The sequence below is a fragment of the Triticum urartu genome, chromosome 4A (assembly GCF_056163025.1).
Source record: "Triticum urartu cultivar PI428250 chromosome 4A, HENAU_Tu73, whole genome shotgun sequence".
Classification (NCBI taxonomy): Eukaryota; Viridiplantae; Streptophyta; class Magnoliopsida; order Poales; family Poaceae; genus Triticum; species Triticum urartu.
The window spans coordinates 595,037,560-595,063,881 of NC_141876.1; the positions used below are offsets into that span (position 1 = coordinate 595,037,560).

Consider the following 26,322-nt stretch of genomic DNA (forward strand, 5'->3'; position numbering starts at 1 on the left):
CGATAAAGATCTTCGTAGAATATGTAGGAGCCAATATGGGCATCTAGGTCCCGCTATTGGTTATTGAACGGAGACGTGTCTCGGTCATGTCTACATTGTTCTCGAACCTGTAGGGTCCGCACGCTTAAAGTATCGATGACAGTTATATTATGAGTTTATGAGTTTTGATGTACCGAAGGAGCTCGGAGTCCCGGATGAGATCGGGGACATGACGTGGAGTCTCGAAATGGTCGAGACGTAAAGATCGATATATTGGACGACTATATTCGGACATCAGAAAGGTTCCGAGTGATTCGGATATTTTTCGGAGTACCGGGGAGTTACGGGAATACGGGGAAGAGTATTGGGCCTTAATGGGCTTTAGTGGGAAGGAGCCAGGAGGTGGTGCGCGCCCCTCCCAAGCCCAGTCCGATTTGGACAAGGGGTTTGGGGCGCGGCCCCCCTCTCCCTTCCTTCTCCACTTCCCTCCTTTCCCCCCTTCTCCTAGTTGGACTAAGAAAGAAGGAGTCCTACTCCCGGTGGGAGTAGGACTCCCCTTGGCGCGCCCTCCTCCTAGGGCCGGCCTCCTCCTCCCTTGCTCCTTTATATACGAGGGCAGGGGGGCACCCTAGAGACACAAGTTGATCCACGTGATCATATTCTTAGCCGTGTGCGGTGCCCCCTTCCACCATAGTCCTCGATAATATTGTAGCGGTGCTTAGGCGAAGCCCTACGACGGTAGTACATCAAGATCGTCACCACGCCGTCATGCTGAAGGAACTCTTCCCCGACACTTTGCTGGATCGGAGTCCGGGGATCCTCATCGAGCTGAACGTGTGCTAGAACTCGGAGGTGCCGTAGTTTCGGTGCTTGATCGGTCGGGCCGTGGTGACGTACGACTACATCAACCAAGTTAACGCTTTCGTTGTTGATTTACAAGGGTACGTAGATCACACTCTTGTTGGAAATATGCCCTAGAGGCAATAATAAATTAGTTATTATTATATTTCCTTGTTCATGATAATCGTTTATTATCCATGCTAGAATTGTATTGATAGGAAACTCAGATACATGTGTGGATACATAGACAACACCATGTCCCTAGTAAGCCTCTAGTTGACTAGCTCATTGATCAATAGATGGTTACGGTTTCCTGACCATGGACATTGGATGTCGTTGATAACGGGATCACATCATTAGGAGAATGATGTGATGGACAAGACCCAATCATAAGCATAGCACTAGATCGTGTAGTTCGTATGCTAAAGCTTTTCTAATGTCAAGTATCATTTCCTTAGACCATGAGATTGTGCAACTCCCGGATACCGTAGGAGTGCTTTGGGTGTGCCAAACGTCACAACGTAACTGGGTGGCTATAAAGGTACACTACGGGTATCTCCGAAAGTGTCTGTTGGGTTGGCACGAATCGAGACTGGGATTTGTCACTCCGTGTGACGGAGAGGTATCTCTGGGCCCACTCGGTAGGACATCATCATAATGTGCACAATGTGACCAAGGAGTTGATCACGGGATGATGTGTTACGGAACGAGTAAAGAGACTTGCCGGTAACGAGATTGAACAAGGTATCGGGATACCGACGATCGAATCTCGGGCAAGTATCGTACCGCTAGACAAAGGGAATTGTATACGGGATTGATCGAATCCTCGACATCGTGGTTCATCCGATGAGATCATCGTGGAACATGTGGGAACCAACATGGGTATCCAGATCCCGCTGTTGGTTATTGACCGGAGAACGTCTCGGTCATGTCTGCATGGTTCCCGAACCCGTAGGGTCTACACACTTAAGGTTCGATGACGCTAGGGTTATAAAGGAAGTTTGTATGTGGTTACCGAATGTTGTTCGGAGTCCCGGATGAGATCCCGGACGTCACGAGGAGTTTCAGAATGGTCCGGAGGTAAAGATTTATATATAGGAAGTCCTATTTCGGCCATCGGGACAAGTTTCGGGGTCATCGGTATTGTACCGGGACCACCGGAAGGGTCCCGGGGGTCCACCGGGTGGGGCCACCTATCCCGGAGGGCCCCATGGGCTGAAGTGGGAAGGGATCCAGCCCAAAGTGGGCTGGGGTGCCACTTTCCCCTAGGGCCCATGCGCCTAGTGTGGGGGAAACCCTAAAGGAAGAGTCCCAGAAGGGGAAGGCACCTCCTAGGTGCCTTGGGGAGGAGGGATTCCTCCCTTGGCCGCCGCCCCCCTAGGAGATTGGATCTCCTAGGGCCGGAGCCCCCCCCCCCTTGGCCCCCCTATATATAGTGGGGGAGATGGAGGACTTCTTACCTTTTGCCTTTGGTGCAGCCCTCCCCTCTCCCAAGTCCTTCTCCTCTCCCGTGGTGCTTGGCGAAGCCCTGCAGGATTGCCACGCTCCTCCACCACCACCACGCCGTTGTGCTGCTGCTGGATGGAGTCTTCCTCAACCTCTCCCTCTCTCCTTGCTGGATCAAGGCATGGGAGACGTCACCGGGCTGTATGTGTGTTGAACGCGGAGGTGCCGTGCGTTCGGCACTTGGTCATCGGTGATTTGGATCACGACGAGTACGACTCCATCAACCCCGTTCATTTGAACGCTTCCGCTTAGCGATCTACAAGGGTATGTAGATGCACTCTCCTTCCCCTCGTTGCTAGTTTCTCCATAGATAGATCTTGGTGACACGTAGGAAAATTTTGAATTTCTGCTACGTTCCCCAACAGTGCCATCATGAGCTAGGTCTATGCGTAGTTTCTATGCACGAGTAGAACACAAAGTAGTTGTGGGCGTTGATTTTGTTCAATATGCTTGCCGTTACTAGTCTTATCTTGATTCGGCGGCATCGTGGGATGAAGCGGCCCGGACCGACCTTACACGTACTCTTATGTGAGACTGATTCCACCGACTGACATGCACTAGTTGCATAAGGTGGCTAGCGGGTGTCTGTCTCTCCCACTTTAGTCGGATCGGATTCGATGAAAAGGGTCCTTATGAAGGGTAAATAGCAATTGGCATATCACGTTGTGGTTTTTTGCGTAGGTAAGAAACGTTCTTGCTAGAAACCCATAGCAGCCACGTAAAACATGCAAACAACAATTAGAGGACGTCTAACTTGTTTTTGCAGGGTATGCTATGTGATGTGATATGGCCAAAGGATGTGATGAATGATATATGTGATGTATGAGATTGATCATGTTCTTGTAATAGGAATCACGACTTGCATGTCGATGAGTATGACAACCGGAAGGAGCCATAGGAGTTGTCTTAATTTATTTATGACCTGCGTGTCAACATAAACGTCATGTAATTACTTTACTTTATTGCTAACCGTTAGCTGTAGTAGTAGAAGTAATAGATGACGTGACAACTTCATGGAGACACGATGATGGAGATCATGATGATGGAGATCATGGTGTCATGCCGGTGACAAGATGATCATGGAGCCCCAAGATGGAGATCAAAGGAGCTATATGATATTGGCCATATCATGTCACTATTATTTGATTGCATGTGATGTTTATCATGTTTATGCATCTTGTTTACTTAGAACGACGGTAGTAAATAAGATGATCCCTCATAATAATTTCAAGAAAGTGTTCCCCCTAACTGTGCACCGTTGCGACAGTTCGTTGTTTCGAAGCACCACGTGATGATCGGGTGTTAGATTCTAACGTTCACATACAACGGGTGTAAGACAGATTTACACACGCGAAACACTTAGGTTGACTTGACGAGCCTAGCATGTGTACAGACATGGCCTCAGAACACAGTAGACCGAAAGGTCGAGCATGATTCGTATGGTAGATACGATCAACATGAAGATGTTCACCAATGTTGACTAGTCCGTCTCACGTGATGATCGGACACGGCTTAGTTGACTCGGATCATGTAATCACTTAGATGACTAGAGGGATGTCTATCTGAGTGGGAGTTCATAAGATGAACTTAATTATCCTGAACATAGTCAAAAGATCTTTGCAAATCATGTCGTAGCTCGCGCTTCAGTTCTACTGTTTAGATATGTTCCTAGAGAAAATTTAGTTGAAAGTTGATAGTAGCAATTATGCGGATTAGGTCCGTAAACCGAGGATTGTCCTCATTGCTTCATAGAAGGCTTATGTCCTTAATGCACCGCTCAGTGTGCTGAACCTCGAACGTCGTCTGTGGATGTTGCGAACATCTGACATACACGTTTTGATAACTACGTGATAGTTCAGTTAAACGGTTTAGAGTTGAGGCACCGAAGACGGTTTTTGAAACGTCACGAAACATATGAGATGTTTCGAGGGCTGAAATTGGAATTTCAGGCTCGTGCCCACGTCAAGAGGTATAAGACCTCCGACGATTTTCTTAGCCTGCAAACTAAGGGAGAAAAGCTCAATTGTTGAGCTTGTGCTCAGATTGTCTGAGTACATCAATCATTTGAATCGAGTGGGAGTTGATCTTCCAGATGAGACAGTGATGTTTCTCCAAAGTCATTGCCACCAAGCTGCTAGAGCTTCGTGATGAACTATAATATATCAGGGACATATATGATGATCCTTGAGATATTCGCGATGTTTGACACCAAAGTAGAAATCAAGAAGGAGCATCAATTGTTGATGGTTGGTGAAACCACTAGTTTCAAGAAGGGCAAGGGAACAAAGGGATACTTCATGAAACGGCAATTCAGTTGCTGCTCTAGTGAAGAAACCCAAGGTTGAACCCAAACCCGAGACTGAGTGCTTCTGTAATAAGGGGAACAGCCACTGGAGCAGAATTACCCTAGATACCTGGTAGATGAGAAGGCTGGCAAGGTCGATAGAAGTATATTGGATATACATTATGTTAATGTGTACTTTACTAGTACTCCTAGTAGCACCAGGGTATTAGATACCGATTCGGTTGCTAAGTGTTAGTAACTCGAAACAAAAGGCTACGGAATAAACGGAGACTAGCTAAAGGTGAGCTGACGATATGTGTTGGAAGTGTTTCCAGGGTTGATATGATCAAGCATCGCACGCTCCCTCTACCATCGAGATTGGTATTAAAACCTAAATAATTGTTATTTGGTGTTTGCGTTGAGCATAGACATGATTGGATTATGTCTATCGCAATACGGTTATTCATTTAAGGAGAATAATGGTTACTCTGTTTATTTGAATAATACCTTCAATGGTCTTGCACCTAAAATGAATGGTTTATTGAATCTCGATCGTAGTGATACACATGTTCATGCCAAAAGATATAAGATAGTAATGATAGTACCACCTACTTGTGGCACTGCCACTTAAGTCATATCGGTATAAAACGCATGAAGAAGCTCCATGTTGATGGATCTTTGGGCTCACTCGTTTTGAAAAGTTTGAGACATGCGAACCATGTCTATTGGTGTATATGCATGAAGAAACTCCATGCAAATGGACCGCTTGGACTCACTTGATCTTGAATCACTTGAGACATGCAAATCATACCACATGGGCAAGATGACTGAAATCCTCGTTTTAGTAAGACGGAACAAGATAGCAACTCGTTGGAAGTAACACATTTTGATGTGTGCAGTCCAATGAGTGCTGAGGCGTATAGTGGATATCGTTATGTTCTTCACAGATGATTTGAGTAGATGTTGAGTATATTTACTTGATGAATCACGAGTCTGAATTATTGAAAGGTTCAAGTAATTTCAGGGTGAAGTTGAAAGATCGTCATGACAAGAGGATAAAATATCTATGATATGCTCATAGAGATGAATATCTGAATTACGAGTTTGGCACAGAATTAAGACATTGTGGAAATCGTTTCACAACTAATACAGCCTGGAAAACCATAGTGTGATGGTGTGTCCGTACATCATAACTGCACCCTATTGGATATGATGCATACCATGATGTCTCTTATCGAATTACCACGATAGTTCATGGGTTAGGCATTAGAGACAACCACATTCACTTTAAATAGGGCACCACGTAATTCCGATGAGATGACACCGTATGAACTATGGTTTAGAGAAACCTAAGCTGTCATTTCTTAAAAGTGTGGGGCTGCGACGCTTATGTGAAAAAGTTTCAGGCTGATAAGCTTGAACCCAAAGCGGATAAATGCATCTTCATAGGACACCCAAAACAGTTGGGTATACCTCCTATCTCAGATCCGAAAGCAATAAGGGATTGTTTCTAGAATCGGGTCCTTTCTCGAGAAAAAGTTTCTCTCGAAGGAATTGAGTGGGAGGATGGTGGAGACTTGATGAGGTTATTGAACCGTCACTTCAACTAGTGTATAGCAGGGCACACAGGAAGTTGTTCCTGTGGCACCTACAACAATTGAAGTGGAAGCTTATGATAGTGATCATGAAACTTCGGATCAAGTCACTCCCAAACCTCATAGGATGACAAGGATGCGTACTACTTCAGAGTGGTACGTAATCCTGTCTTGGAAGTCATGTTGCTAGACAACAATGAACCTACGAGCCATGGAGAAGCGATGGTGGGCCCGGATTCCGATAAATGGCTCGAGGCCATAAAATCCGAGAGAGGATCCATGTATGAAAACAAAGTGTAGACTTTGGCGGAATAGCTCGATGGTCGTAAGGCTGTTGAGTACAGATGGATTTTAAAAGGAAGACGGACAATGATGGTAAGTATCACCATTAAGAAAGCTCGACTTGTCGTTAAGATGTTTCCCGACAAGTTCAAGGAGTTGACTACGATGAGACTTTCTCACTCGTAGTGATGCTAAGAGTCTGTTGGAATTATATTAGCGATTACTGCATTATTTATGAAATCTTGCAGATAGGATGTCAAAACATTGTTTCCTCGAGGTTTTTTTTAGGAAAGGTTGTATGTGATACAAACCGGAAGGTTTTGTCAAATCCTGAAAGATGCTAATAAGTATGCAAAGCTCCAGCAATCCTTCTGGGGACTGGAGTAAGCATCTCGGAGTTGGAATGTATGCTTTTATGATGATCAAAGATTTTGGGTGTATACAAAGTTTATGAGAAACTTGTATTTCCGAAGAAGTGAGTGGGAGCACTATAGAATTTCTGATGAGTATATGTTGTTGACATATTGTTGATCAGAAATGACGTAGAATTTCTGGAAAGCATATAGGGTTATTTGGAAAGTGTTTTCAATGGAAAGCCTGGATTAAGCTGCTTGAGCATTGAGCATCAAGATCTATAAGGATAGATCAAAACGCTTAATGGAACTTTCAAATGAGCACATACCTTGACATGATCTTGAAGGTGTTCAAGATGGATCAGTCAAAGAAGGAGTTCTTGCCTGAGTTGTAAGGTATGAAGTTAAGACTTAAAGCTCGACCATGGCAGAATAGAGAGAAAGGACGAAGGTCGTCCCCTATGCTTAAGACGTAGGCTCTACAGTATGCTATGCTGTGTACCGCACTTGAAGTGTGCCTTGCCATGAGTCAGTCAAGGGGTACAAGAGTGATCCAAGAATGGATCACACGACAGCGGTCAAAGTTATCCTTAGTAACTAGTGGACTAAGGAATTTTCTCGATTATGGAGGTGGTAAAAGAGTTCGTCGTAAAGGGTTACACCGATGAAAACTTTGACACTAATCCAGATTATTCTGAGTAGTAAACTGGATTCGTATAGTAGAACAGTTATTTGGAATAGCTCCAAATAGAACGTGGTAGCTGCATCTAGGAGATGACATAGAGATTTGTAAAGCACACACGGATTTGAAAGGTTCAGACCCGTTGACTATAACCTCTCTCACAAGTATAACATGATCAAACCCAGAACTCATCGAGTGTTAATCACATGGTAAATGTGAACTAGATTATTGACTCTAGTAAACTCTTTGGGTGTTAGTCACATGGGGATGTGACCTTGAGTGTTAATCACATATCGATGTGAACTAGATTATTGACTCCAGTGCAAGTGGGAGACTGTTGGAAATATGCCCTAGAGGCAATAATAAATTAGTTATTATTATATTTCCTTGTTCATGATAATCGTTTATTATCCATGCTAGAATTGTATTGATAGGAAACTCAGATACATGTGTGGATACATAGACAACACCATGTCCCTAGTAAGCCTCTAGTTGACTAGCTCGTTGATCAATAGATGGTTACGGTTTCCTGACCATGGACATTGGATGTCGTTGATAACGGGATCACATCATTAGGAGAATGATGTGATGGACAAGACCCAATCCTAAGCATAGCACTAGATCGTGTAGTTCGTATGCTAAAGCTTTTCTAATGTCAAGTATCATTTCCTTAGACCATGAGATTGTGCAACTCCCGGATACCGTAGGAGTGCTTTGGGTGTGCCAAACGTCACAACGTAACTGGGTGGCTATAAAGGTACACTACGGGTATCTCTGAAAGTGTCTGTTGGGTTGGCACGAATCGAGACTGGGATTTGTCACTCCGTGTGACGGAGAGGTATCTCTGGGCCCACTCGGTAGGACATCATCATAATGTGCACAATGTGACCAATGAGTTGATCACGGGATGATGTGTTACGGAACGAGTAAAGAGACTTGCCGATAACGAGATTGAACAAGGTATCGGGATACCAACGATCGAATCTCGGGCAAGTATCGTACCGCTAGACAAAGGGAATTGTATACGGGATTGATCGAATCCTCGACATCGTGGTTCATCCGATGAGATCATCGTGGAACATGTGGGAACCAACATGGGTATCCAGATCCCGCTGTTGGTTATTGACCGGAGAACGTCTCGGTCATGTCTGCATGGTTCCCGAACCCGTAGGGTCTACACACTTAAGGTTCGATGACGCTAGGGTTATAAAGGAAGTTTGTATGTGGTTACCGAATGTTGTTCGGAGTCCCGGATGAGATCCCGGACGTCATGAGGAGTTCCGGAATGGTCCGGAGGTAAAGATTTATATATAGGAAGTCCTATTTCGGCCATCGGGACAAGTTTCGGGGTCATCGGTATTGTACCGGGACCACCGGAAGGGTCCCGGGGGTCCACCGGGTGGGGCCACCTATCCCGGAGGGCCCCATGGGCTGAAGTGGGAAGGGATCCAGCCCAAAGTGGGCTGGGGCGCCACTTTCCCCTAGGGCCCATGCGCCTAGTGTGGGGGAAACCCTAAAGGAAGAGTCCCAGAAGGGGAAGGCACCTCCTAGGTGCCTTGGGGAGGAGGGATTCCTCCCTTGGCCGCCGCCCCCCTAGGAGATTGGATCTCCTAGGGCCAGCGCCCCCCCCCCTTGGCCCCCCTATATATAGTGGGGGAGATGGAGGACTTCTTACCTTTTGCCTTTGGTGCAGCCCTCCCCTCTCCCAAGTCCTTCTCCTCTCCCGTGGTGCTTGGCGAAGCCCTGCAGGATTGCCACGCTCCTCCACCACCACCACGCCGTTGTGCTGCTGCTGGATGGAGTCTTCCTCAACCTCTCCCTCTCTCCTTGCTGGATCAAGGCATGGGAGATGTCACCGGGCTGTACGTGTGTTGAACGCGGAGGTGCCGTGCGTTCGGCACTTGGTCATCGGTGATTTGGATCACGACGAGTACGACTCCATCAACCCCGTTCATTTGAACGCTTCCGCTTAGCGATCTACAAGGGTATGTAGATGCACTCTCCTTCCCCTCGTTGCTAGTTTCTCCATAGATAGATCTTGGTGACACGTAGGAAAATTTTGAATTTCTGCTACGTTCCCCAACAACTCTCCCCCTCTCGTTGCTATGCATCACCATGATCTTGCGTGTGCGTAGGAATTTTTTTGAAATTACTACGTAACCCAACAGTTCAACCATACAACACTAGCATCAACATTAAATTGCCAAACATAACAGCAGGTTCATACATAGAAGATGCCAGAAACAAGTTCATACAAATAACATAATAGTAGATACAACTGCATTAACTTCAAACTTAACCTAAACAGCAGTACATTCAAAAATACATTATCATCATCAGTAAAATGAACCGATTATCATCCGGACACTCGCATCTAGCACCATCATGAAACTTGCATTACTTCTTCATCATGTAAAACACAACAAAACAACGCCCACGACAAGCACTTGGAACCTACATCTTCATCGTCACCACTAGCTCTCTCCATAGCTTCATGAGTGCAAAAGCTTGTTGCTTTTCCATGCCATTCCCACCTTGTTGATTCCACATGCCCAGCCTAGTACTGTTGCTGGAGACTGCATTCCTTGTGTTATGCTCATGTGCAATATGAAGTTACTCCCTTCTCACCTATGCAGCACCAAGTGCATCCACAACATCATCAGCACTGAGATAGTGCTTGTCAATAAGGTACTCAACATACTCCAATTCCTAGTGCCAGAAATCACAAGTCACATACCAAACAACATACGCAATGGAAAAAATGGCACCTTTCCGGTCTAAAATCACCAAAATCATGAAAATGCACGCTCCAAATCGATGACTAACCCCATGCTTGACGAGTTTATAGAAAATCCAGCCTTCATGCTTCTCCACCATCGACATGTACATCTTCACCTTTTTGCGCCAAACGGGGCACCACAACAGGGGCACCAGCACGGCCCTCTGGCGGACAATGGAGCGGGAGGAGCTAACGGCAGACATTGGCAACAAAAAAGGGAGGTGCTGCCGATGAGAGAATGGGGGTCGTGGATGGCTATTTGAGGGGGAGGGCCAGGGATTGGTTGTGGGCTAGGGATTTCGCTGTTTGTGGGATTTTGCCATTTTACAAATAACACCCCATGCAAAATTTGGTCAAATCGGTGCTGCATGCGTGGACGTCATGGACTAGTCAAACCGGTCTCATCTCAACCAGCTTGGAGGCAAGCGTGAAAGTTTAGTGATTGCCCTCCCTCCCCCTGTCAGTTATCGGGGAAGGTTTACAGGAAGGCCTTTTTGAGACCTCCTATTTGACACTCTTTGCGTCAAAAAAGGAGGGTTGTCGCACGGGACCGTCGTGGGTGGGCTGACTCATTGCACGAACATTGGAGTGGGAACTGTAGTGAACAGATGTATCGTGACTACTCTAGTGTTTTTGAGATGCTGACGTTTTTTGAAACGGTGAGCAATTTATAAAAAAAAATCAGAACAGTTTTGAAATTTTAGAAAAAACTGAAAGCACAAACATTTTTCGAAATTGTAAACACCTTTAAGTTGCGAACCATTTTTGAAAACACGAATGGTTTTTAGAAATTCATTTTTTTGCAATTTCTGAACATATTATTTGAAAAGGCGCAAACATTTTTTGAAAAATGCAGACGGTTTTTGAAAATGCGTTTTTTTAGTTTCCCAAACCTTTTGAGATCCATACATACAATTTTTTGAAAAATGCCAGAAATTTTAAAAATTGAATCGAAACAAATAAAAAGAAAGAACAAAAAACTGAAAAGATGGAGTCCCAGAGTACGTACATTGAATTTTTTGTCCAAAAGGACCCCCTGGCCAACAGAATTGACAAAAAAGACTACCCGTGAATATATTTGACAAAAAGGACCCCCTGGGCCGTGGCGGCAGGCGCGACAGGCGACACATGGCGCCTGCCGCCGCGCCAGGAGGCGGCGGGCCCGGCCGCCACGGCAGGAGGCGGCAGCGCGGGGTATAACGGACCAGCTACAGCGTCAGCAGGCGGGACGGAACGGGGCGGGCCAGGTGGGCCCAGCCGCCGCTGCGGGAGGCGGCCGGCGCTGCTCCTGTCGCCTGCAGGCCGACACAACCTGCTACTCGCGGGCCGAGCGGTGGGCCCGGCCGCCACCAATGCTGGCGGCAGCCTGCTACACGCGCTGATTTCCAGGCGCTGCTGACAGCGGTGATTCCCACGCGCGGGAAAATGCACGCTGATGTTTTCGTTTCTTTCGCCCGGGAATCAATCAGTCCTGCTTTAACTTCTTTATTCGCGATGATTCGCTGCTGTCCGTGAGCGGACGTGACGGCACTACGGGAATCACTCACCCAGCGCTGGCTGTTGCTACGCAATGACACTGCTGAAATACACTCACTCGCTGCGAGTATCCGAGGCTGCGGTAGGTGAGTTTATCATATTGTGTCGACACTACAGGGATCCTCTTCCTTTTATATATGCTTCTGCTCCGTGCGCAAACACACTCTCTGTGACCTCGTTCCTCTCCTTTGCTCTCTAAGTCTCTAAGTACATAGAGAAAGAAAAGCTGAGTAGGCATTTTCACTCGTGATTTAGGGTGATTTAGAGTTGGATTATGAAGATGGTGAAGTTGAAGAAAATTTAAATCAAGGTCAGGTGTATCCATTTTTGTTGGTTTCGTCCGCGTGCATGATGTTTTTGTTCTGCTTGATTAGTTCCTAAGTGTGTATTTTATGTAGTTTTAGGCAATATTTCAGCACTTGGAGGAGGACTCATTTAGAGCTTCAGGAGTAGGATTTGCGTAGCGAAGTGAAATACGAAGTTGAAGATCAAGGTATGAGCTTTGCAATACATGGATTTTTTTGTGCATGCATGATGGTAATTAGTTAGTCTTTTAGCCATTCATTAGCTATGCGATGTTAGTGCTTAGAGGTTAGAAATAATTTCAAACGACAGATACAACATTTATATTATTTTTTTGAGAAGAGTAGGTTGAAGATGTTGTATCAATGTTAGTTGCGTCCATTAGTATTGGCATGCGAGAAGCTCTTAATACGGTAATTAAGAAAAAAAATTGCACTGTAATTGTTCATTGCATGTGGTATGTTATTTCATGTGGTATGTTTATTAATAAGTCCATGGTTAGGAAACCGTAGGTCTACTTTGTTATGTTGCAGTAATCTAAATTTTCTATGTTAAGATTAGGTGCTAATGTACTTAATGATGTATGTAATTAGGTAAAATAATTCATCTTAGTAGCAAACAAGGAGGAGATGACGTGATTGAAGAAATTGTGTTTCCATCTTCGCTGTCCCTTTTGAGGTGATGACCACATAGATGCAAGTGCTATTTTCATACTTTTGATAGCAGAAAGAAAAATCCATGTATAATATTGATGTTCATGTGATAATAGGTTGACTCCGTTCATATAGTACTGGTGACGGAAATTTATTCGAACTATTTGGACTCTTAATTGCATTCGCAAGCACATCCATATTGGAGCTAAGGTATAAAATGACACCGTGATTTTGTTAATATTTTTTATATTGATGTACTGTTGCGAATAATGTGTGCATGCCGCTGCAAATATTATTATTTGTAAATAAATGATTGCTATCGTATGATATTTAAAAATTATATAAAGCCAGAAGAAATTAAATGTTTACTCATATGATATTAAAATGTTATTATCGTACTATTATGTTTAATGGTTGTTTGGATAGCGAGTAATTACCATCGGTTTTACTCTCGTAGACGAGTTTGAGAAAAAAAATATCAAAATTAGTTTTTAGTAATAGTCGTTTTTACTCTTGTAGACGAGTTTGAGAAAAAATATTATCAAAATTAGTTTTTAGTAATAGTCGTTTCTACTCTCGTAGAAGAGTTTGAGAAAAAATATATCTTTAAATACCCGTTAACCAAATATTTGTAAGCAAATGATTCTAGAAACAAACCGAATATTTGTAACAAAAATACGGTTATTATTTTAGTCGTATGATATGTAAATGTTGTCATCGTTACTAAATGTTCAGTTACTAATTATTTGAAATGTAAACGTGTATGTTGGTTAGGTACTATGGAAAATTTAGTAGTGTACTATGGGAACGTCTTACGCGACGGTCCATTCGAGGTGGATGTGTCCTTGTGCGAGTCAACTACAGTTGTGGTGAGAGACATGGTCAACGTGGGTTACGCAGCTGTTAGAAGGTGCATCCGAGCGGTGTTTGGCCCAGTGATGCAGGAAAAAAAATGACAATGGAGGCCTTCGTCGTTGACGGAGGAAATGATGGGACAATTGCCTGTTGGGGTTTGCGGCCTGTCACAGGTGATCGGTCGTGGGGGTCGTACATGAGGTTTGCAAGCAATCCCAATAACTCAATGTATGGTCAGCCGATGGTGTATGTGGAGTTCATTTCAGTCACTGATGTTGCCGGATGCAGTAGCAGGGGTGGTGAGGTCGAGTTGGCCATCACATCAGCCCCTAGCATCGGCCCATCGAAACCGACGGGCGGCCAGCCTGTGTATGACACAGGATATTGGTCGGCGGCCGTTGACATGAGCGAACACGTGGAGGGATTGCCGGAGGCGCTAGATGATGATGATCATTCTTCTGCGTCTTCGGAGTCAAGCGGAGAAGAAGATGTTCCTCCTCAGAGGGCGGTCGCGGCGGCACTGCAACCTGGGTTTTTACAGGATATGAGCATCACCAACGAATTTCACTCTGCTTCTGGCCTAGGAGCGGGAAGCCTGGAGGTTGGGCAAGTTTTCCTAGATAAGAAGTCTGCTTACCAGGCAATGGGTAGCTATGCAATCGGCATCCACCGCCAGCATAGAGTGAAGCAGTCTGATAAAAGAGTTGAAGGTCATATGCATCCACACCGCGAAAGGTTGCCGCGGAAGAGTTCTCGCTAGACTGAAGCCTGGTGTATGTCAGTCATGGCATATCACAAAAATAGTGGAGCATACCTGTGAGCAAACTGGGACTCTTTCAGATCACTGCAACGTGACAGCAAAATTTGTGGCACAGACGATGGAAACAATTGTGCAGGGAAGTCTCAACATTAGTGTTAGGGCTATGCAAAAAGATGCAGAGGATCTAATTGGATTCCCTGTTAGCTACAACAAGGCTAGGCGTGCGAAGGAAAATATATTCAAGAACTTGTATGGTACCTATGAGGAGGCATATTCTTATGCCCCTAGAATGCTTCATCAAATAGCAAGTGCTAATAGGGGGACTCAAGTTTGGCGGAGAGAACGTCCAAACCCAATGAACCCGGGTGAGCTAATCCTGGACCGCTTATTCTGGGCATTCGCCCAGACTATACAAGCCTTCAGGCACTGTCGCCCGGTATTATCTGTTGATGGTACCTTTCTCACTAGAAAGTATAAGGGCACACTATTGGTGGAGATTGCAGCGGATGCAAATAATCAGCTTCTTCCTATTGCATATGCATTGGTCGAGAGCGAGAACAAAGATAGCTGGTTGTGGTTCCTGAGCTGCATGAAGATTGGTGTCGTGAAAGAGCGTAAAGGTGTTTGCATCATTTCTGATCGCAACACTGGATTATTAAGCGCTCTTGAAATAATTAAGGCATCGGAAGAAGAGTGGGGTTGGCCCGATCTAGAGGGAAGGTGGTGCATGAGGCACTTGGCAGCAAACTTTTACTCCAAATTCAAAAACAAGGATTGGTTCAAGTTATTCAAGAGGATGTGCATGCAAAAAACTGAAGCCAAAATGAATGCAATATGGGCAGGTATCAATGGTGAGATCGACCGCGCGGCCTTGCCGCAGAGAGAAGACCGGAGGGGTCGTAGGACGGCCATAAATTTGAGCCAGTGGATCACCGAGAATTGCCCTCATTTGGAGAAGTGGGCGCAGGCTCACGACACCGGGGCTCGGTATGGAATAATGACCAGCAACATGTCAGAGGTGTTCTTAAAGGGGTGCGAGCACTGCCTATCACAGCCCTAATTGAAGAAACTTGGAACCGGACCCTATCATACTTTGCAGACAGGGTCACCGTCGCCAAAGCACAAGTTGAATTGAACAAGCCATGGTCCGAGAAGATGCAAAGACATCTGGACGAGAAAGCAAAGAAGTCCCAAAGTCATGGCTGCAGGAAAGTAGACGCACTTAGGAATAAGTGGGAGGTCAATGTGCGAGCCAAGTACGTTAAGGGTCACCACAGAGGATCAAAAAAGCAAGCTGTCACCCTTGGCTCAACCTCCTGTGAGTGCACTTGTAACAAGCCCAAGCTTGAGGGCTACCCTTGCAGCCATGTGCTCCGGGCGGCTGCTGTTCAAAAAATCAGCGTCGAGACATACATATCGACGTACTTCAACATGTACAATCTGTACAACACTTGGAACGGTGAGTTCTGCGCTTGGGGCATTGATATGAACTACAAAATGTTGTGGCCAGATGGGCCGAAATGGGTTCCGAACACCGACTTGATGAGAACCGCAAAGGGACGACGTCAGTCTAGGCGTCATCGCAATGACATGGACCATAGCCAGATGGGAGAACCAAGGCGATGCCGCGTTTGCAGGTGTCCTGGACATTCACGCAAAGACTGCCCGTATCGAGCCAACAACAACGCATGATGTTGATATATATGTACTCGCCATGTCTATTTATATTTCTACTCGTTATGTGTACTTATATTAAATTTAAATTGATTCTCTTTGTATTATTGTACTCTTGATGTTAACTTCAGATAATTAATGTAAATCGTATCTCTTTGTATTTTTTAAGTTAATTTTGATTTGCATTTGTATTTCTGTCTTCCTCGTAATTTATATTTGTATGTTTGTGTGCAGGTTATGGGTGAAGTGCCAGTGCTTTTGCAGGGGCCCCATGACGCCGGTCACCGTTGCCACCTATTTTTGAAACCAAATACTAAGCATGATTATCGGCCTTTCAGACTTCGAACCATAAAGAAAACATGGCCAATACACAATCAATTCCTTGCTCACCTTGACGCTTATGGACTATAAGGTTTTGCTAGGCTCACATCATGCCACGACCAAGTACGTTCGGACCCATCCCTTTTGACATCCCTCATTGACCGGTGGAGACCTGAAACCCACACCTTTCATTTTCGTTTTGGGGAGCTTGCACCTACACTAAAAGATGTTTCTATGATCACTGCTCTACCAATTAGAGGTGAGCCGGTAGTCTTTCCACGAGTGTCTCCATCTTGGGCATTAGGTATAGCAGCCCGTCTTGGGATGGAAATGCCAGAATCACAACGTTCTGGTAACCCTCGGGGCATCCCACTCGTCTGGCTTCGTGATAACTTTCTTAATTTTTCTAGCTTCGCTAATGAGGAGACGAGAAAAAGACATCTGTTTGCGTATTTGTTGTGGCTCCTCGGGAATCTATTTCCAAATTCACATGGGGACGTTGTTGTCCCTGGTCTCATCTACATTGCAGAGAATATGGTAGATGAACCTTTACCCGAGCAGCCAAAATACAGCTTCGGTTCTGCCATGCTATCTCACACATACAGAGGCTTGTGTGATGCCACGCAAAAAACCTCTTTCGCACAAAAAGCTCCATTACATTGTGTCGCCTATGAGTTTTTACAGTTGTGGTCCTGGGAATACCTCCCTGTAGGACGACCTCGTATAGTACAACCCATATACCCATACGACTTTAGCGAGGGTGCTTGCGCAACTATGGCCACCAGGTGGACAAAGGCACGGAAACGTTGGTCTCCAGATATTGCGAAAAATTGTTACCCTATGTACCACCAACAGTTTGAGATACTTGATGAGGCAGAAGTCACATGGAACCCGTGGACTCAGGACCAGCTAAAAATGGTCTTTGATGCTCGACACTTCACACCAGGCATGTTGACCGATAGTGCATTCTGGCTAACTCGCTGCAACTTATTGTTCCTGTGGTGTGTTGAGCCTTACAACCCAGAGCGTGTAATGAGACAATTCAGTCTCTATCAAGAAATTCCACCACCTTTTCCCAGACGTATCGACGAGGAAACACATAAGTAAGATGTGACATCCCTAAATAGTTAGTGTCCTTTTTAATTTACTAAACTCACACTTTGTTACATAATTTGCAGGCTAACCAATATGGGCAGGGGTTGGAGTTTATACGATTGGAGGGAAGAGAACATTGAATGGGTACACAAGTGGGAAAATGAAGCGCTAGCAGATATAGTGCATCAACTTAGGTATATTTTATGTACATTATTTTTTTACGATGATCATACGATGCGTGAAGATGCTTTGCTTTCATCACAACGGTTTATGTAATTATTTAATTTTGTAGACCGTACGATGGAAGTACAGATCAAGCGTACAAGCAGTGGTACTGCATGAACACACGTGCTAGCCTGGCCAGTCAGCCAGCTAATATACCAACACATCTCACACAAGAGGAGTAGGCGCGGAGACATGTTGAGCTGCATGCAGCTTACTATCGTGACCAGATGGTAATCACTTGTAACTTTTTTAGGTCCATCATTTCATAATCATTTGAACTAAATAACATCCAAATATTGTTCAGCTTGAAAATGTCGATGAAGTAGGGCAGATGGCTACGGATAGCATGCCGGCCCAGGGCCCATATCGCAAGACATTCCAGAAACTTTTGCAACAATTCGTGGCAAAGAAGTTCAGATGCGGTAGAGGTGACGACGTTGTCACTGGAGCATACATGCCGGTAGCGAGGTCAGCCAGACCGAGTGTGGCGCCGTCGTCCAGACCGAGCGAGGCGCGTACGAGCCATGAGCAATGGGGGGAGGATCCGAGTACTAGAACGACATTGCCACGACATGACTCATCTCTGCCACTGCATCGCTCTTCTTCGATGCAGCTTCGTCAGGGGCAGACATCTCAGGACCATGGCACGGGCTTGGATTCGATGCCTGAGCAGTTTCTTTCCCCTAACCCATATGCGTATACAGGATATGATGCATACACCCAAGGTGAGGGATCTCAGCTGTATCTCTCCACGCGAGGGATCCCCATGCCCGAGGAGACTCGTGTACCAGATTTAAACCAGCACAACGTATAATGGCCAGACAGTATAGGAGAGGGATATGCTCAGGTAGTCATGTTTACATTTCAATGCATTTACAATGATATCATATATTATCCTCTAACAGTTTGTTTAAAATGTTTCTATATGCAGGACACACCTGATGTTAATTGGGGCGATGAGAACACCCAACGCGGCGTCAACACAGGCCTCCGGGGAGCATCACATGATCTTGACGACCCGGTTACATCATTAGTTATAGAGTTCTTAGGAGGGGACATTATTGGCCCATCTTTTATCCCCGCGGAGTCACAACCATACGCCTACAATTACGCTTCAGGTTCGCAACAAGGATTCGCGACTCCACCACCTACGCAGGACTCGCAGACACATGAAGCCGAATTGGAGTACGGCCGCGGTCTTCGTGTGACCCGGCCACCTAATCGCTTGTCGCCTTCCAGTCGTAAGGAAAGGCCAGGTGGTCATCGTAAATTAGGGTGATTCATCTATGCACGTGCGCGACCCATTATATCTACATATGTCTGTATCAGACTTTTCGATTTGAACATCTATGTATGCTGAAATAAAAATGCACCAGTCAGGAACAATTTTTCCCACCTATATCTCCCGCCATACTATCCCGCTCCACTCTTTTGCTTATGTTAGGCCGAAATGAATTTTTTTTAAAAATTTGGGCTGATGAATACTGTGCAACCATTGCCCGTCTTAGACATTGAAAAAATATATTTTCAGGCAACGCTTTCCCCTCAATATTTTAGAAGGACTGCAGAAAAGTATCCATTTTTATGGACTGAGGAGAGCGAGGACGAAGATGATATCTTCATGCCGCCGCTTCCGGGTTCTGCATCGTCAAAGGGCAAGAGTTCTGCATCGTCCAAGGGCAAGAGTACTGCATCCTCGAAGGGCAAGAGTTCTTCATCGTCCAAGGGTAAGAGTTCTGCATCCTCGAAGGGCAAGAGTTCAGCATCGACGGAGGATGACGATGATGCCTTCATATAGTTTTTAAGCTATATTCCAGTTGTACCGTTTAATTCAGATGTACTTGCATTATTAGTTTGTACTCTCTTATTGTAAGGCATTATGTTCTATCTTAATTTCATTTTATAGTTGTTGCACGATGTTTGATAATTAGTGGAGGGAAAGAAAATGCCACTACTTTGTTCTAAAACTATATATTTTTTTCATCACGACAAGGTACAACTGAAAATAAGATACAACACGACAAGGTACAACTGAAAATAAGATACAACTACTTTAGCTGTTATTAAAGAATCTATCAAAATACCAACAATATCTATTTGTGATGGTTATAGCATACCGGAGGCTTGTCGTACTCTGAAATAGCTATGGGTGGATCTTCCTCATAATTGGCGCACATGAAAAACTTCATGCCCAACCAATCTGAAAAATCCGTAACCTCCTTCACCTTGCAAAGATCGCCACACCAACACCGCAGGACTGCCATTCCCGAAGGCAAACTTGCATTCTTCATTTTCCTCGGCCTAATGCTTTGATCCGAGCAAGGAAAACTCATACCGACTGAAAAAATGTGTTACACACTTTGCGCGCTGCCGATTTCGAGGATGGCTGGACGAGAGCCTCGGTGTCTCCTTTTATAAGCTCAGACGATAAATGATGGCGAGAAAATTAAGCGGGGATATTTACGATCCCTGTAGTGTCTCCCGTAGCCTCGGATTCCCAGTGCCATCGCATCCGCTGAGGCAAAAGAAGCAAAGGCAGGATTGATTCCCGGGCGAAAGAACCAAAAGCGTTCATATTCCCGCGCGCGTCGGAGTCACAGCCGTCACTGTCGCGCCTCGGAATCAACGCCGTCTGCGCACTGTCGCGCGTGCAGCAGCACAGGACAGGCCGCCTCGGCTGGTGGCGGCGTGGCCCACCTGCTGGGCCCGCGCGCAGCAGGCCTTGTCGGCAGGGTAGCGACAGCGGCAGGGGCGGCCGCCTCATCCGGTGGCGGCCGGGCCCACCTGGCGCGGCCCGTTACGTCGCCGGACTGTGCACTGTGCACACACCGTTATACACCGGGTTGCCGCCTCCTGTTGTGGCGGCCGGGCCCGCCGCCTCATGGCGTGGCGGCAGGTGACACGTGTCGCCTGCCGCGCCTGCCGCCACTTGTGAGGGGGTCTTTTTTGTCTATTTCGTTCGCGGGGGGTTTCTTTTGTCAATTCCAGTGGGCATAGGGTCTCTTTCGACAAAAAATCCGTACATTGCAGCCTGGACGCACGCGTCCCAGAATGCATGGCATCCAGCAGCACGGCGTGGGCGCATCTATCCGAAAGTGTGGGCATGTGCGTGCATCCGAGACAGACAGCTCTTGCGGACTGCGACATTCACGGCGGCGTTGGAAAGTGGCATCCTCCTCCTCGGATGCTCTTGGCGTCTAAAAGCGATTGGAGCTGCGTTCGAGGTGAGGTGGCCACGGCGAGACTAACTCGAGACAGACGCCGGCCGAGCTGTCGAGGAATGTCGTTTCGCTGGCTCCGCTGCCTTTTCTCCTTGGAACATACTGTACATGCCTAGCTCTAGCTGGCTAATGGTGCCGCATGCATGGAGGCACTATGTATTTTATTGGAATGATATATACCACCAAGTTAATTTGTATCTGCTGTAGTTGCCAGCGATTTTTTTTTTTGACGGGAGTATAGGTGCTGGCGATTTAGCTGGGCCGACAATAAGACGCACTGCTTTGATTGAATTTTTTTCTTTTAACTTGCAAAGTCTAAATTCAGGCCAAGGCTTACCACGCACGCACGCACCGTCAACCTAGGTCGAAATTTACCGTGCACTAGCTAGCTCCATCGAGCTAGCCCACCTTGTCGTCCAAGCATGCGGCGCTATTAACTTGGGAAGAGGCTCGATCTCTGTGCACGTCATGCATGCATGCACGTATATATACACAAACACGTAGTCAACGGCCCTCGTCTCAAGTATAAGTCTACTTGAGAAACACACGATGGTAAACACGGCGTAGCATACAGCCACATACACGAGGAAGCTAGAAGGGAAATCAAGCTGCTTCGATCGTGTTCCATCTACAGTACCGTTCCTTCGTTTGAACAACGGTGAAAAAAGCATCGGTCCGATCCAAGAACGTTAACGCGCGCGTCCTCCATGGCAATGGCATGGCGCGCCGCCTTCTCCGCGGCTTGCAAGGTTCGTGTCTCCCCCCTCCTTTTCTTTTCTGTTCTCTTTGTGTTCTTAGCTATGTATACATTTGCGTTCGCCCTTTTTATCACTCGACAATGGCCCGTATCTTTTCTTGTATAGTTTGGAACCTCCGTGTTTGAGAAGAAGGCACGTGAATTTTGTACACACCATGTCACACAGTAAATCATTGTAAATTCAACTAGGGCAGAGTTTTATCAAGTTTATATATAGGAAAAAACAATCAAATAACTATACAATGATAATCACTGTAAAAAAAAGTCTACTTCACCGAATTGTAATAATCAGCAAAAATAACAATTGATTCTTCCCCACAATTCTTCGTCAGCAAAAATAACAATTGATTCTTCCCCACAATTGATTTTGATCGTTGTGGGCTATTGTGCTCGATCTGCCTTCTTCGTCACGAATTCTTTTGTCTTGGTTCATGGCCCGCTTGGAAGGCCCGAAGCCTGTGTAAGGAAAGCGAATGGGCTCCAGGCCGGGCTGGAAAATACTTGTTTCAAGGAAAAAAATAAGTTGGCGACATCCACGACTGCACGCCGACGGCGGGCGCGCCACCGCCGCTCGTCGGCGCGGCGCCCGTTCCCACCCGCGAACTCGTTCCGCACCACCGCAGCGCGTGCTTCTTCGGAGTCCCGGCCGTCGGCCTGGAGTTGCAGTTCTCGTCCCGCTTCCCGGCGTCGTCAGCCGACGGGCGCTTCCACGATGGCGGGATGCTCCTCCGGCCCCAGCCTCTGGCGAAAGGCGCGTCGGGGAGGGAGGCAGACGAGCGCGGGAGAGGGTAGGTAGGTTCGTGTGCGCTTGCAGGAAAATTTCATGGATCCAGTCCTAAAAAGTCGCTAGCTGCGCTCCTGTCGTATCTTGGTCCGCCGGATCTAGGTTGGTAGATGGACGAGTCCGGCATGAATCACTCACTGTGGACAGACGAAATTGCGCCACTGTCGAGGATGATCTTGCTTGTGGCTCATTTGAATATTGAGCATCACTTATTCGCAGGGGAGTTTGGTTGGTTCTCATATGGGATTCAGTAATTTTACTGAGCTCCCAAGCAGAGCTGTGTTTTCGATTCGTCGTGTGTAGACTGTAGAGAGTCTGGCCTGTGTCTTACTGAAGGTTTGTTCAAGTCCTAAAAGAACACGAGGCCTTGCATTGCGATGGATGGCTAGAGTTTGTCGAGGTTGCCAGGAATTCTTGTATGCATGATGCTGATTCTGCAACTGCAAGAGGCAGTGTCTGCATTTCAGAAAACACACTGAAAGATCGATGCTGCTTTACTGGTTGCTAATTTTCTTTATCCCCTTTTGCTCAACTTATTCTTTGTGTGCCTATGTGTGTGTGTCACAGGCTGCAAGGCATCTTGCGAGGCATCGGCCGGCGAATGCGATTTGCAATGAGATTGTGTCAGCGGCCTCTGTTCCTTCTTTGAGGGCACCTGCTGCAAATACAACTACCAGCGCAGGTATATACGGCTGTTTACACCGCATAAATTGCTGCTTTAATCAGTACACCTATGTGGCAACTGGCAACTAAAAGAAGCCCCACTTAATTGTGCCCAATGTACTATTATTCAACTCATAGACAGATGCTCTGTTTTTCTTCTTCTGTGTAAACTCGATCTTATTACGTTATACGCCAAGTTGGTTGCCCTGTCGCCATGGAGGAAGTCAGTTTCTGATTGGTGCTTAATTAATGCAGGTAGTGTGCTTAGAAACCTACTACAGAGGTACCGATCGACCTCTGCTGGGCAGAGGATACGGGGCGTGCACTCTGGCGCCGCTTCTCTTCGTAGCAACATTTCTAGGAGTTATCCAGAAAAGAGTTATACAGAACTTCAGAACGCAGCCCATGTTACATTCCAACACACCTGCTGCAAATACAACTACTGGTGCAGGTATATATCGATATGCTTATGTGGCAACTGCCAAACTAGTAGTAGCATGACTGAATTGTGCCCGAATATCCTGTTTTCAGTTAGAGAGATGCTTTCTTTTTCCTCTTCTTAGTACAACCTAGATCTTACCATATTCTACACCTTACTGGGTGCCTGTTGCCATGGATTAAGTTTCTGCTTGGTGTTTAATTCATGCAGGCAGTGTGCTTAGAAATCTACAACAGAGGTACCGATCAAGTTTTGTTGGTCAGAGGATACGGGGCATTCACTCCGACACCGCTTCTCTTCCTAAAGAGTTTTATAGGGGTGATACAGAAGGAGTCATGCAGAACATCAAAAGGCTAAGTCAAGGTAACCACCTTTTCTTTCGTCACGTTTACTAATTAATTAGGACTAGTATGTTCCTTTTACAGATGAACGACATGCAATTTGGCTTGACAACTTTTGTGTGCACTGATGGATTCTGTTCTCTATGCAGCAGGAATTTCAAATGCAGCAAGGGAGGAAGGACGTGTGCTTGGTACAGCTAGTGCACCCTATTGCATGGTAGAGAAAGGCCTGCTTAAAAAGCAGCTTCTGCGTACCTCTGGAGGCATTGTAGTTGCTGGCTTTGCAGTCTATGCGATTGGTAAACTGGAGGAAGTTCCTAGGGATTCGAGCACGAAACTCAGTGACGTAAAGGGGGATTAAAAAGCAGCTTCTGCGTACCTCTGAAGGTTGGCAAGTTTGAAGGTTTGAAAGAAGTGCCTAGGGATTCGAGCACGAAACTCAGTGACGTAAAGGGGGTCGATGAAGCCAAAGCTGAGCTCGAGGACATAGTTCACTACCTACGAGATCCAAATGTGAGTGCGGCATCGCCATCAACCTGTGTGTGTGCAGGTGTTTTAATTCAATAACTGTTTCTTGGTGCCGACTTGTTAACCTAGTAAGTTTTGTATGCTTTGCAGCGTTTCAACCGCCTTGGTGGCAAGCTTCCAAAGGGTATTTTGCTTGTGGGCCCACCTGGCACAGGGAAGACCATGTTGGCAAGGGCCGTGGCTGGGGAAGCCGGCGTCCCTTTCTTCGCGTGCAGTGGCAGTGCTTTCGAGGAGACTTATGTGGGTGTTGGCGCTAAGAGGGTGAGGGAGCTCTTCGCTGCAGCAAGGAAGCGAGCTCCTTGCATAATATTCATCGATGAACTTGATGCCGTTGGTGGGCGCAGAACTGCAGAAGAGCCATCGTGGTCAAAGCAGACTCTGAACCAGCTGCTTGTTGAGATGGATGGCTTCAAGCAGAATGAAGGGATTATCGTGGTCGCAGCAACCAACCTCGTTGAGTCGCTAGATGACGCCCTTGTCAGGCCTGGGCGTTTCGACCGTCAAGTTCATGTTCCGCTTCCAGATGTTGTGGGTCGGCGGCAGATCCTCGAGGCACACTTGTCAAAGGTATGTAATACAAGGCGTACTTGCTTTTCGCCGTGTCTGATCTCTGATGCGAGGCTTTGACATTTTTCTCCATTATTATTTCTCCCTTGCAGGTGTTGAAAGCCAAGGGTTTGGATTTGATGACTATCGCGAGGGGGACGCCTGGGTTCTCAGGTGCAGACCTCGCAAACCTAGTGAACGACACGGCACTCAAGGCTTCCAGGGAGGGGGCGAATGCTGTTGGGATGGATCACCTCGAGTACGCCAAGGACAGGATCATCATGGGCAGCGAGCGCAAGTCAGTGGTGATGTCTGATCGTTCCAGGAAGATGACGGCGTACCACGAGGGCGGGCATGCCCTTGTTGCTATCCTCACGGACGGCGCCAACCCCGTCCACAAGGCCACCATTGTTCCCAGGGGAAACGCTCTTGGCATGGTGACACAGTTTCCGGGGGAAGATGGCGAGCTCGAACAGTCGAGGAAGCAGATGCTGGCGGCGCTGGATGTTCTCATGGGTGGGCGGGTGGCCGAGGAGCTCATGTTCGGAGAGGCAGGGGTCACCACCGGCCCCTCGTCTGATCTCAGCCAGGCGACTCAGCTGGCGACGGACATGGTCACCAAGTATGGCATGAGCAAGCGGGTCAGCCTTGTTTCCTATGACGATGGTGGCCGCGCGGCGGCCATGAGCGGGTCAATGGCGGCCCTGGTCGATGAGGAGGTCAAGGCATTATTGGACAAGGCTTACAGTAACGCGAGAACGATTCTCACGGCCCACAGCAGGGAGCTCCATGCGCTGGCCAACGCCCTCCTGAAGCACGAAACTCTCTCCGGTGACCAGATCAAGAAGATAGTATCAGCAGGTAGATGGTTTTAACTTTTAACTAGTCTTGTTAAAACCTTCTTCACCTGGCCTAACAGTGGAGAGGTAGAAGTTTTGTTTTCTGATGCTTTTGTTGCATGCACATAGAGTGTAAAGAGCGCCTGTATTTTCTGAATTATGTTTCTCAAGTCTGAAGAGAGTGCTGCCTAAAACAATCAAACCAGAATTTTTTTCTAATCTGAGAGATAAATCTCTAGAATCAGGACGTGGCTTGAATGGCCAGAAAAACTCCATCCAGATCTCTATGGAGTTCCCCTGCATTTCTTCTTCTTCCTGGTTTCTGATCATGCTGAATCCAATGTGCCGCATGTTTGCATTTTGTTTGATTTGCCACAAAACTATATTCAATGCTTGAATGGTTTCAGTACAACGGCAAATAAGAAAGCTTTCAGAATTCAGACTTCCAATTGCATCTAGCTCTACTCTGTCTACCACTAAAT

At 46.4% G+C, this 26,322-nt stretch overlaps 3 protein-coding genes and 1 pseudogene across 3 annotated transcripts; all 4 read left to right on the plus strand.

Moving 5' to 3' along the window:
- Window positions 1-14,525: 14,525 nt before the first annotated feature.
- Window positions 14,526-15,467, plus strand: LOC147976989 (uncharacterized). The gene has a single exon (XM_087521048.1). The coding sequence runs from the start codon at window positions 14,526-14,528 to the stop codon at window positions 15,465-15,467; it is 942 nt and encodes a 313-aa protein (XP_087377174.1).
- Window positions 15,468-16,318: 851 nt separating this feature from the next.
- LOC147976990 (serine/threonine-protein phosphatase 7 long form homolog) lies at window positions 16,319-17,662 on the plus strand (annotated as a pseudogene).
- A 4,496-nt stretch (window positions 17,663-22,158) lies between these two features.
- LOC147976991 (uncharacterized) lies at window positions 22,159-23,943 on the plus strand. Its single transcript, XM_087519128.1, has 4 exons — window positions 22,159-22,488; window positions 23,052-23,166; window positions 23,403-23,598; window positions 23,797-23,943. Exons 1-4 carry the CDS (start codon window positions 22,174-22,176, stop codon window positions 23,807-23,809), a joined length of 639 nt encoding a protein of 212 aa, XP_087375254.1. The 5' UTR covers window positions 22,159-22,173; the 3' UTR covers window positions 23,810-23,943.
- Window positions 23,944-24,076: 133 nt separating this feature from the next.
- Window positions 24,077-26,280, plus strand: LOC147976992 (ATP-dependent zinc metalloprotease FTSH 4, mitochondrial-like). The gene is made up of 4 exons (XM_087519130.1): window positions 24,077-24,213; window positions 24,315-24,440; window positions 24,546-25,022; window positions 25,115-26,280. The coding sequence occupies exons 1-4, from the start codon at window positions 24,142-24,144 to the stop codon at window positions 25,874-25,876; spliced, it is 1,437 nt and encodes a 478-aa protein (XP_087375256.1). The 5' UTR covers window positions 24,077-24,141; the 3' UTR covers window positions 25,877-26,280.
- The last annotated feature ends 42 nt before the right edge of the window (window positions 26,281-26,322 follow it).

Excerpts from the sequence above, each read along its gene's own strand:
- LOC147976992 (XM_087519130.1), top strand. The coding sequence starts at position 24,142 with ATGGTAGAGAAAGGCCTGCTTAAAAAGCAGCTTCTGCGTACCTCTGGA. Across the intron at positions 24,214-24,314 it reads TTGTAGTTGCTGGCTTTGCA|GTTGGCAAGTTTGAAGGTTT; the intron begins GTCTATGCGATT and ends GTACCTCTGAAG. Across the intron at positions 24,441-24,545 it reads ACTACCTACGAGATCCAAAT|CGTTTCAACCGCCTTGGTGG; the intron begins GTGAGTGCGGCA and ends TATGCTTTGCAG.
- LOC147976989 (XM_087521048.1), top strand. The coding sequence starts at position 14,526 with ATGGAAACAATTGTGCAGGGAAGTCTCAACATTAGTGTTAGGGCTATG.
- LOC147976991 (XM_087519128.1), top strand. The coding sequence starts at position 22,174 with ATGGGCTCCAGGCCGGGCTGGAAAATACTTGTTTCAAGGAAAAAAATA. Across the intron at positions 22,489-23,051 it reads GCAGACGAGCGCGGGAGAGG|GCTGCAAGGCATCTTGCGAG; the intron begins GTAGGTAGGTTC and ends TGTGTGTCACAG. Across the intron at positions 23,167-23,402 it reads AAATACAACTACCAGCGCAG|GTAGTGTGCTTAGAAACCTA; the intron begins GTATATACGGCT and ends TAATTAATGCAG.